The 12,720-nt window shown below is 35.9% G+C and overlaps 1 protein-coding gene across 1 annotated transcript in view; it reads right to left on the reverse strand.

The window, feature by feature from the left end:
* LOC144437264 (kinesin-like protein KIFC3) overlaps positions 1–11,387 on the reverse strand; it is a 37,436-nt gene extending 26,049 nt beyond the window's left edge. The window contains exons 1-3 of the mRNA XM_078126170.1: positions 11,265–11,387; positions 7,447–7,542; positions 5,974–6,094 (exon numbers count right to left, since the gene is read on the reverse strand). Coding sequence (XP_077982296.1) covers positions 5,974–6,094; positions 7,447–7,458 — 133 coding nt within the window. The 5' untranslated portion in view covers positions 7,459–7,542; positions 11,265–11,387. The remainder of the gene's footprint in view (positions 1–5,973; positions 6,095–7,446; positions 7,543–11,264) is intronic.
* Between the last annotated feature and the right edge of the window lie 1,333 nt (positions 11,388–12,720).

The raw sequence follows: 12,720 nt of genomic DNA on the forward strand, positions 1-12,720 counted from the left end.
TTAATTGATTTTTAATGTTCATGACCAGACATTGGCTATCAAAATTTATGTCCACAGTTAACACTCAGAAAACTTGGTTAGTGTTGTCAGGAGCTGGGAGAAAAGTTGGGTTAGTGTAATGGTGAAGTCAGGAGCTAGCTGGGAGAAAAGTTGGGTTAGTGCAGTGGTGAAGTCAGGATCTGGGAGAAAAGTTGGGTCAGTGTAGTGGTGAAGTCAGGAGCTAGCTGGGAGAAAAGTTTGGTTAGTGTAGTGGTGAAGTCAGGATCTGGGAGAAAACTTGGGTCAGTGTAGTGGTGAAGTCAGGAGCTGTGCAGTATTGAATACTTTATAGTTTGATAGCAAACAGAAGAACCAGTTTGGATCAGGATTACAATGTAGTATGGTCTTCACACTGACAGAAATAGTCTGCTCCAGGGCCGCTCTAAGTTATAGTCTGGACTGAAAGTACTGTGTGAAAGTGTAAGGGCGGTCTAAGTCTGACTTGAAATAGTCCGGACCAAAAAGGCTGACTAAGCCTGGCCTATAATATAGTCCTGACCAGATTTGTAGGTGTGAACACATTTAGATCAGACTCAGTCCTAAATCTTGGTGCATATTCATGAGATCGAAACCTAGACAATGAACCATGTGTAGATTTCTTTTGTCTTTTGTTTGTTAATTTATGCAGGTAAACTATGTGTCTTCACATAAAATTTTCCCCTAAAAGTTTAAAAACTCATCTTGTTTTGGGATACTATGATGATATTTCGCCAACCCCTACTTTATTGTTACGTCAGGAAAGGTAGTCTATTAACATATGGATACTCCGAAACAAAAATAAATTATGTAAAATTTAATATGAGCTTTACTACACAGTCACAAAGTAATTAGAAAGGGTGTATCATACTACATTATATACATGTGGTATAGTGAAATGTAAATGAATTCATGCATATAGACATTAATATCACTATGATTTGCATATGAATACTCTTTAGAATCAATACTACTGTGTTGCTACTGGTTACAGCACTTCCAAGCTGCCTAGATCGGAAATGATAGTGTAAACTTATTTCTGTGTTTTTGTTTTCTAGTGAACTTAGTGAAAATGAGTCATTAGTGAAAATTTTCAGGATAATGTAAAATGTTTGGTAAATGACTTCATGGATACATATATCAATATTGCAATTATTTGCATATGAATACCTGCTACATAGTACATATAATTGAATTTATTATGCTTGGCAAGTCGCACGACCCCTATCCCGGCTCCATTCAGTTCATACTCTGATTTCTCCCCCAGAATAATATACTGCAGTCATCATAATGTTTTCTGGCACTGGGTTTATTTCAGCAGAATATGTACAAAACCCTTTTTCTGTTGAAATATAAGTCTCACTGCCACTAATATACTAAGTTGTGATATTCCTATATTCAGCTGTAGTGAAAGGAGTGAATGTACCAGGGTGAACAGTAGTCTGGATGCCAACGTGGTCTCTAACCGTGAGTGGACGTGTAAATAGTAACGATACCGTATAGAAACTAGACTAGGCAAACATACGAGTTATTGACAAGTAGTGTCTACTTTTTTTAAAATTCAATTGCTGTGTCTGCCAAATCAAAGACTGTCTGTGCCTGACACATCCTAATTCCACCAATATTTTCATCCACCAAAATAAATATGTTTACAGCAGCTGATCTTTTGATTCAGTGCTGAAATTAAATGCTTTTATATAACGAAGAAGAGACGTGTGTATAATATCGACAATGAGATGCAATATTGAGAAATCAATAATATCTATTATTTAGTATGCTACATAAAGGTTCAGATTACATCAGTCATGTTTCCATTAATTTAATTACGTTGTGTATTCCACTGTAAAGTGTTGGCATGATGTCATATATGATAACTGTCAGTACACTCTACGTGTATATTGTTCATGTGATTTTCCAATAAAATCATGATTCATATTATTGCAGCCATTGTGACAGAATTCTGTCTACGTGGCAGGCAGGATCATGTGACATCCAGGGTTGTTTCCAGGTATCACAAAAATATATAAATGTATGACTAAACCATAGATTGATATATATAATATAATTATTGTGACCTATATAGTATATATTTATATTGATAATGTTATTATACCAAGGACTATAGCGGTTTTGATGAAATTGATATGTTAAAATATGTTGGCAATGAGTAAGCACGTATCGGATAACAAAATGTATGCATACACTGTGAATCGGTGGGACTCTCGAAGTGTATGCACGTACTGTGAATCAGTTGGATCTATTGATATTACTTGAGACATGTCAATGTATGACCGCCTACTTCATATGACCTCTGACCTTGACTGTGACCTTTGACAGTGATTATATGACCTCAGGTTGTCTGTCATTTAGAATCTTTCAGTAATAGTGCATCCTATATATCAACAAACACATAGCAGCTTCTATTTATATCCAACATATGGAATCATAACAAACACACCACTCAATCTATTTCAACATATGGCTAACTTGAAACACGTTTTCTCTGTATCTGTTATTATTCATTCATATGAATTTTTCTCTTTAATTAATATGATTCAATGTCATGTTACAACTTTGTCACTTTTTAGTTCAATAAAATACCATATCGATTCTAATTTCTATATAAATATTTCAGAAATTTGAACCACAGACTAGTCTTTCAGTTGTAGATACAACTTGTTTTATCAACTTTTAAAAAAAAATGAAATCTGAATACTGAGTACATTCTGCATTCATTGACAATTGTTTGTTGTATAAAGCTGTGCAATTTCATCATGGCGAACATGTGTCCTAAGGAGAACAATTACTACAAAAGTTAGGAACACCATAATTATCACGGCTACAGTTCTCACACACACACACACAATCTTTGGTGACTGTAATGGCATCATCCATCTGGGCTTATGAGCCTGTCATATGGACACACTGTCGTGCTAAAAATCACCGTTATTGATCAATGCACTGTGAGACCATGGTGAGACAAAAGCTACAAGACATTCAGGAATAATCATTGCTACTGTTCCCACACACGCACAAAGATACATGTAGCTAGAAGCTCAGTTGGGAGTACTTGTTGTATAAATGGTAACGATCAACACAAAGCTAGGATCATAGCCAGAAATAATCACGGTTATATTCAATCAAAAGACCCTGTAGCTAGCCATTCTGTGGTCTATCATTCAGCACATAGTAAGGCATAGCGGGAAGTCGACGCTACTACTGAACAGTTGTAATTATCAAAACAAAGCAGGAAAGTAAACAAGTACTGTCAGAGATGATTGGAAGTCAAAAGACCGCCGACTGCTAGCCAAAGTTATGCCAAGGCTGTGCCAAACCTTAGCTTACAAATTTGTAGAGAAACATTGCTAGAAGTAAAATACCACCGCTGGTCAGCTATATTAGCAGAACAGTTCACAGGAAAGTCAAGCTGTCAGAAATTGTTGGAAGTCGATACCACCAACAGCTTATAGTAGTTTTTACCAAGGTAATGGTAAACACTACTGTAACTGTAAATCTCAAGTATAGTATGAAATATTGAAGTTAATCCCACAGACACTCTTGAAGTAGTTTTACCAACTGCAGGTAATGCTAAACAATATACTGTAATTGTACAGTGTGAAATAACCAGTGCGAAAGAGTGGATAGTTATTTTAGTCAATATTACTGACTGGTTGTATAGTTAGTAATGGTACTTTTACCAAGGCCAAGCATACATACCAGCATACACAATACTTAAAATTCCAGCAATACCAGCACACAATCTACATCACAATACCATGCAACGTTTTGTTTATGCCTGTTGTCATGGCAACATTTTTCAATTTTGTAGGAGGTCTGCTTCACTGGATACTCGAAGTCACTGAAGAATGTGTACCCATCAGATCTGTACTAATATGACTTGTTACTATCCCACCTAGAGCTCCATTGTTGTCCGTACATGTACAGTATTATGATGTACAATACAGTGTATGTACAATACAACAATGTACAGTTCTGATTATTTGGAGTTATACTACATGTACATACAGACACATTACGCTGAACTGATTGTAACACAAAAATAACACTATCTTTGTAATGTTATTGAATAAAAGCTAACATTATAAACATACTAGTAGTAGTGTACGTAATTGCATGTATTCTTCAGTTATAACGGCAACTACATAGGTGAGAGGGCAGAGTGTGTTCACCCATAGACATTATAGGGAAAACAACTGTCTATGATCATTCACCTGCATTCAGACAACTGAGGTAGTCAGTATGTCTGGAGAATCACACCTTTAGGCTACTAATGCTGGCATCGTGGTACGGGTGTATGTACTTTTAATTTTTTGAAGACTGCTGAAGGCAAAATCATGAGCACAGATCATACCCCTTCATTGTGCCTTCAGTACATGGAATTTAGCAGGTCAAGCAGTGAAAACTACATGTAATAGAACAGCAATACAATACCCTGCATGGTTCAGTCATTTTCACTTGCTGTGAACACGACAGTATGTAGATTACTATTCAAACTTGGCTGTTCAAAGGTTGGTTTGAAATAACAACACTTTCAGGAAATTCAGATGTCATGCTACTAGTACTGCTAGCCAAAGCTGTTTTCAGGACAGTGCAGATACACATGTACACACAGTACCATTAATAATTATTTTTAGAATCCTAGAAATCCAAGAGCACCATTTTCTTCAACTTTGATGGTGCATATAATAAAGTCTCCAAATTAACTTTCACATTTTCAACATATTTTATGTGAGTGTAACTTATTACATTGTTAATTAAGAGAACAATACAGCTAACGCAGACAACCAAAATTTCATGAGTAACACAGAACAGCAGCTTTCACTCATTAAATCAAGCTGTTCACTGTAACACTCTATCATAATCTATGACTAAGGAATACAATGTATCATATTAAGTCACATATAGGATAGATCATTAAATATGGTGTAGAGAAATAAAAACAGTTGATTAACCTCTCCGAGTTTCAATATGTCAGATTCCTCAAACTGACAAAGGCAGTGATATATACAATGTATATCCTCAATATCATTTGACAGACTTATCGATTTATTCTCAATATTTGCATCTAATCATTGCTTTTTTTTTTTACAGAGAGTAACAATCAAATACACTGTATGACTTCAAAGATTAAAGTTCTGCATTAAACTTTTTTCGGGTTCAGTTCAGGCATGTTTTCAAAAATCGACTTGTGTATTCACATACATAATTTTGGTGATGACATTCCCATTGCCACCCTTACAGATGTAGGAAACTTGTCAAAACAACTTTTAGAAATTCTGTGGCTGGATGTACGTCAGTTGTGTGTGATTACAACCATAGGACAGAACCTGAATTAAAACATGTGACGTCAACCTGGGAAAATACTGTCAGAAAATCACTATGGTATTTTTGTTATCATCACACAAGAGGGCTTTAAAATTCCACATACTGATTTCTACTACACTATATTTGTCCACGTCCAGCATTACTGATTTATATATACATATTACTATACATAAACGTATCCATTACCTAGTACGTGTATGATATTTTTCACGTCAAGAGTAAACTTTGGTATATATTTTTTTTATGCTTTGATTTTGGTGTATAGTAAAATAGTGACGGATCAAAACTGCAGAGGCTAGAACTCACAGAAGACATAAATACATCATCACAAATGCATTGCGAGTGATACACTTTGTATGATACAGACATTCATGCCACACCATCAGCCAGCACTCTGATAGGGCTGAACAACAACACGATGTATCTTACAGTCAGTCTACTGGTGATACTTCTATGATCTCATCCATCGATGACAGTACACTAAGTCTATTACACTGTACATGTAATTCAATGACAATAAAACAGTATATTAATCCCCTGGCTTCTCTATGCCTGGTTCTGAATTCAAGACTATATACTAAATAATACATATAAATTCATATTTCTACTCACCATCCAAACCAAGTTCTTCCATTAGCAATTCATGTCTTGATGGAGAGGGCCTAGCATGTTGATGTCCGTCCAGTCTTGGACTAAAGGTCATCGGCGTCTTGAAGACAGGCTGCTTGGAGATCTAAATACAGATACCAAGTATTCGATTACCGTGACGTAGGGCTCATATATTACATATGAAAGTGATAGCTAGATGCGTCATGACTATCATTGTACAAAAAAATATACTCAATGACGTGTACACAGATTCATCTCCTACGCTATTCAGACACAACAAATCTGGAGAAAATCAAGCTCAAATTATTAACCATAAAATTTATTTTTTGAAATCTACCACTCCACATAAAATTTCACAAAATTGACACCACATCTATGCTTTTGTCTAGTAACCTGAAGACAAACATTATCCGCCAAACTTAGCAGCCCCCCCCCTCCCCCCCCCCCCCCCCCCCCCCCCCCACAGTAAAACTTGACTAAATTTTAATTTCAATGTTAAAATGCATCACAGCTTTATTCCAACCGTACATGGCTATCTACTGACACTGGGTGAGATTATAATAGGTATTTTTTCTAGAACAGAAAAGTGACTGGATGCCAAATTCACACTAAAATATTCCATAACAGAAACAAGTATTATAATTACTTTTTCTTTATTTTCAGTACATTTTTGGCAGGGAGCTCTTCACAGTGGTATTCATATACTTCAAAGATTTTATGCAAGTGTTGTAACAAATATTATTCATTTTTGGCAGAATGTAATTCTTACAGGACACAAATTTCCCATTTCTTGTTATGCTAATTACATAATGAATACTAATTAGCTCAAGAATATTAATATCTAGTTACTCTCTCGTTATACTTATAGTTGAGAGGTCCCTGTTTTGGATAATGAAGTTAAATGTAAAAGAATTTTTCTTTTAAATTATCGCCATCCTCTTGATTTGTTATATTGTTGCCATGGTAACAATGATTATGAATAATTCATATTAGGAATAAGGAAGGTAGTATGTAAATTTGTTCAAGGTTATTACTACTTATGTAGTATACACTTGATTTTAGTACCTATATTTTTCATACACTTCCAGGTTCTGAAAAAGTGGAACTAGCATAAAATTTTCAAACATGCAAAATGTACATATCTACCATTTAGTCAAATTGCAAGCAAAAAAAAATAAGACACATGGCCACTGTAACATACTCATAATGATATGCATTGTATCTGAGAAAGAACTGCAAAGGAATGCATGGAACCCTATAGATCCTAGCACAAACATCAATTCACTCTGAGATCCAAGATGGAACCTGTTGCCACTAAAGCTCCTCTCTGGCAACACTACCAACTACATGTAAACATAATAGAATTGTGTGATGATCACCAGATAGCACCAAACACTGAGTAGCAACTAGTGGCGCCTCATTATCCTCTCTCTTACTCTACACCTAGAGACACATAGTAGCTATAGTCATTCTTACCCTGTGAGACATGTTGTGTTGTTGTTGGCAAATCTTCTTCCTTTCTTGGGTCCAGATGTTGTAATCTTCCACTGATTATCCTAATCTTAGCTATCCCTTAGAACAAAGGAAAAAACAAATAAGGGGAATACTTAGTACAGAAAAAACAAAGTACAATATTAACTAGTGTGGGAGTATAGAGAAAACTATAACAATCCACAACAGGATTTTATATATCCATCCCCTTCCCTGCTATTTCTGATATTGTACATGTTTCTCTTCAATCTTGATTCCAGACATAACAATAGAAATTTACCATTCTCCCTTTTATTTTTCAGCTCAGAGTCTGAATACACTTCTGGTACAGTATGTTATTATAGAAACCACTGCTTTTGTTTGATGTCAGTTGATAATAATTTATATACAGGTACACATGTAATGTTTGTGCTGGAGCAAATACATATCATGAAAATAAACACAAGGGTTAGATTTTCAGTGTTCAAGGGATTATATGTAAATATGTAATAAAGACAGCAAGTCAGCAAATTTGTATGTATAGCTGATGAAAACAGCATAGCCAGTGTTTATGGGTTTTTTCCAATCTTTTATTTCTCTAATTGTTATGCCAGAGTAGAGCACTTTACAAATTTTATTCTCACATTTTTTAAGTGAATGGATATAATGCAAGGGGTTTAAATTGAAATAGACTTTCAATAAAATTTCATATCAACACCTTGTTTGAATTAGAGACAATTGCACAATGTCACACAAGCTTAATGAGCAAACTTTTTTCGTTTGGGGGGGGGGGGGGTCTGGCATCAATATGATTGCTGAACTTCATTTTCACACTTCTAACCAAATTCTAAGGGAAAACTTTCACTCCTTCAACGATAACAGCTTTTCTATTTACTACTGAGATGTTGATAAGTTGATAAAAATTTACTTCTAAAGTGAGATATGGTGCTGGGTTTCTGGTAGTATTTTAATGTTTTTACAATCATGTTTTCACATTACATCAATTGACTGGCGTGACCGCTACAATTTTCATCATCGGTTACATCATATATAAACATTTGATGTCGCACTTGCGAACATTCCTTTAGGAGGAGGCCTTGAGTAAGGGGGTTTTGACCTAAACGAATGATGTTCGCTTGTTGAGCTTGTACGACATTGTGCAATCATCTCTAAAGAAGTTTTGGCACAACGCTGAACACTCCCAGTGACTCTACCACGTCTACAGTTGTAGGGTCGTGAGAAGTCACAAAGTTAGAGTCTTCAATTCACAATGCAGGAGTTCGATAAATACCTTTTTTCTGTTTACCCTTGGAACACAACATATTCAGCAACACTTAAAAATCCAACATGTACAATACTATTGTGATAATAAAATTTGATATCTCCCATTGGGTAGTTGCTTTGATAGTCAACTCATGATAGTTTTGTTATTTACACCCATTCCCTATCACTGTAGATGGTTTCACGACTCTACATAGTTTCATGACTTCACATATAGGTAACACTCAACAATTGAATATGGACTTAGCTAATGGCATGGCTGAATTGCATTCTTCCTACATCAAAGCTTTATGGAGTTTTCTGCCAGTAAAATCACAGAAGGGGCATAAAGTTATTTACAAGTACTTTTGTTGATATTTCATCACAACTGTAGAGTTTCGGGTTGCAAAGTGCCTTCAGGGGATAGGATATAGCCAGAATGCAATAACAAGCCCACAAAGGTTTGAGGACTTTTAATGCATCGATATCAGAAGGCTTACAAATTAGACACACACAGTACACAGTACATGCACTGTTTTGCAACCATTCTGTGTCCTATCATTTCTTGTCTTTTTGTCAAGATATGGATGTCTATTTTGAATGTTTTGCAATGGTAGCTAGCTGCCTACAGTTGGTGTCATAAATAAAAGGAAAATCAAAAGGATATATCTGTGATGTAAAAATGTACCTCCCATTTCAGAATATGTATGCAACATGTGATCCAAGAACAAGTTAGAAAGATATTGACCCAAACACTCATACAAACGGACAGACAGACAGACACACATACAAATTCACAGCAAGATCAATGTATGCATACAGAACACAATGTGACACCCATACATACCAGTACCATCTTGGTACCTGTTACTGCTACCAACATCTCTTGTCTTATCCATGCATTACAAAAGACAGCTTTGATAGCCTAACAAGATAGCATTATATTGTAACAATTTGAGATGACACTCCCACCAAAGTGGCTCATATTATCTTGTCATTCCATTGTTTACTTTGGTGACTATATTGTACCTTGCAGCATAGACTTTATTGTGTGTTGTATGGCTACATGTGGATGTGTTACGCTAAAGTGTTTGTAATGACACAGGTTTTACATTTTGTAAAGCTCTAGCCCAGTGTTCCAATTCTTTCACATATGGTACCTATGTACTATAAATTCCATATGCACTTGAGATAAGACTCTTAAGATTAACCCACATAAAACTTGTAAAATACTGCAACATGCATTGCATTTTTGATTAAAATATCTCAAAGGACAAGTTGAAGGTGGAGGGTGTATGTTTAAAGTTTAAATAAAAAAATTAAGTATCATCCTCGCCAAAGGGGGAGGCTTTCTCGGTAATCAATTTTTGATTGATTTCATATCTGTTTTTCTTTGTGTTTGTGAGTTACTGAATATTTTGCCAAATTAATTCAAGGTAATGAATGGTCATAAGAAAATCAAATGATATGTCAGGGACCAGTTTTTACATTTTTGGAAGTGTGTTATAAGAGGAATTTCTCACATAAATGCTGTGCTGACTAGGTGACCAGTATACACTCATAGCAGATGCAATATTGGGTGTGATGATAGAGTTACCTGTAATCTATGCAATACTGTATATATAAAGATACAACAAACTTCCAGCTGAACTGTTACAAATTTCTCATGTATTGAACTGGATGTAATTATATTGGCTTTGTGCATAATTCAAGGTTATTGTACAATTACACTCTAGTACCATTTTACAGGTTTTTTTTTTTAAATCACAAAATCGATCACTATCTAAAGTTACTTTCATTTATGTTACTAAACTATTGTGAACAGGTGTCAATAACAATTACACGATGCACATACATATTTGACAAAAAAAAAAAAGAAAGAAAAAAAACCCCTCACGATATTTGTGAATTTGCAACTGCGGTAACTAGCTGGAAAATGTAGTGTTGATCTGGATGGGTTGTGAAATGGTGGTGTGTGTGTTAAACTGCCTCTAGCTCTTACCTGGGAACACGTACGTAACCACTGACAGTCTCAATCTCCGTGCAAAGAAATCGTTTGTGTCGTCACATAACCACATCGACGACTAGTGCATGAGGAAGATATTACCATCTTGGCTTTGAATGGGGTGTTTAAAAACTCTTGAAGGGGTAACAATGGGACCAACTACATTTCAGCGAGATCATGGGACAAAAGGTACGATCGTAACACAAAGCTAACACTGTGGAATGAACGTAGTGTACACCGTATGAATGGCGCAACCTTTGCTGCACCACCTGGGCCCCACACCGTAGTAATCGTCTCTATGGAAACTTTCATTTGACACACAACTGACATAGAACCGTGCTATAACGCATTTATTAATAATGTACTAGTTTCAATTCGTCAATGGTTTAGATGACGTGTACAGCGTAAGAAACGCTTACCCGAGCTAGAATTCCGAAAGCTAAATCACGATTGCCTGTAAAATGCCCCAGTGCGTGAATTTGAAAAGATGCACTGATGGAAATGGACACGTTGGAGTTTTTCCATGCAATGCTTATTTACAGAAAATTTCAGTACTTACCGAGCCAGAATAACTCCTGAGAACATTTTACACCTTGCCACACATCCTTCTTGGATAATAAAGTGGCTGACACGAAAGAAGCAAGGGGAGAATAAACCTCACGACCCTAGCAGTACAGTTCCATTGAATCAACGCGGGTGTACTGAATTCAAAATAATCAACAATGACGTCATGGGGTTAAATGGCTATTTGTCTACCGCTTGGTGGCGCTAGAGTTCACGAATACAAATAGTGTACTCATGTAGTGTACCATGATATTGTACTATGATAATTTGATGGCCCACTTGTGCAAATAACTTTTGCCAAGGTTTGAGTTTTCGAACTTCTATCAGCTTTCAATACTTATTTTTCTCCTAATGTAAATATTTGCATGTCAAAGTACATAGACGAATTTCAGCAACAATTCAAAAATTCCCCCACTTCTCTCCCCCTCAACTTGAGTACGTGAAGTGGTTGGCCCCTTACTTCAATAGTGCGAAAGATATCTTGGGACGAGGTTCACAAAAACTTAGATATGATGGATAGCGTTAATATTCATTTGTAGTATTTTGTAATTATGAAATCTTGGAATGTGTGTAATTTGGCTCTACTTTGGTGTGATATGTGGTCACAAAAACTTTTTCTCATTCCCTCACCTCTCCCCCTCCATATTTCTGTGACAGCAACCTCAGACAGGAATCCATAGTGTTCTGTGTCTTGTACAGAACATAATGAAATATTCTATGTTAATCATGTGTTCTGTGCTGTATTTGGATATCTGTTTTTGCAAAAGTGTTGCTTTGTGTGAATCAGTCATATTTTTGCAGCCGGGGGAGGTTAATAGTGATATAAATTGGAATGGACACTATATATGCTATATATCAAATACGTATTGCTGGGACATGTAGAACATTATCTTATGGTTTCCACACACACATAAACACTGAGCTGTAAAATTATTGAAATCCACTGGGTCAAAGTTGAAATTCATGGGGTCAAAGTCGACATCCCCTGGGTCAAAGTTGTAATTCACTAGGTCAAAGTTGACATCCACTGGGTCAAAGTTGAAACCTATTGTGTCTGGAAAGTTGACATCCAATGGATCAAAGTTGAAATTCAATAGGTCAAAGTTGACATCCACTGGGTCAAAGTTGAAATTCAATCGGTCAAAGTTGACATCCACTGGGTCAAAGTTGAAACCTATTGTGTCTGAAAAGTTGACATCCAATGGATCAAAGTTGAAATTCAATAGGTCAAAGTTGACATCCAATGGATCAAAGTTGAAATTCAATCGGTCAAAGTTGACATCCAATGGATCAAAGTTGAAATTCAATAGGTCAAAGTTGACATCCAATGGATCAAAGTTGAAATTCAATGGGTTCAATTGTCGAAGCAGACAGATGAAGTGACTTAGTGCCACATTCACTCCATTACATACAGTACATACCACACAAAGTTAAAACATGAAGAGATTATG

This window comes from Glandiceps talaboti, chromosome 7 (genome assembly GCF_964340395.1).
Source record: "Glandiceps talaboti chromosome 7, keGlaTala1.1, whole genome shotgun sequence".
In the NCBI taxonomy this organism is placed as follows: Eukaryota; Metazoa; Hemichordata; class Enteropneusta; family Spengelidae; genus Glandiceps; species Glandiceps talaboti.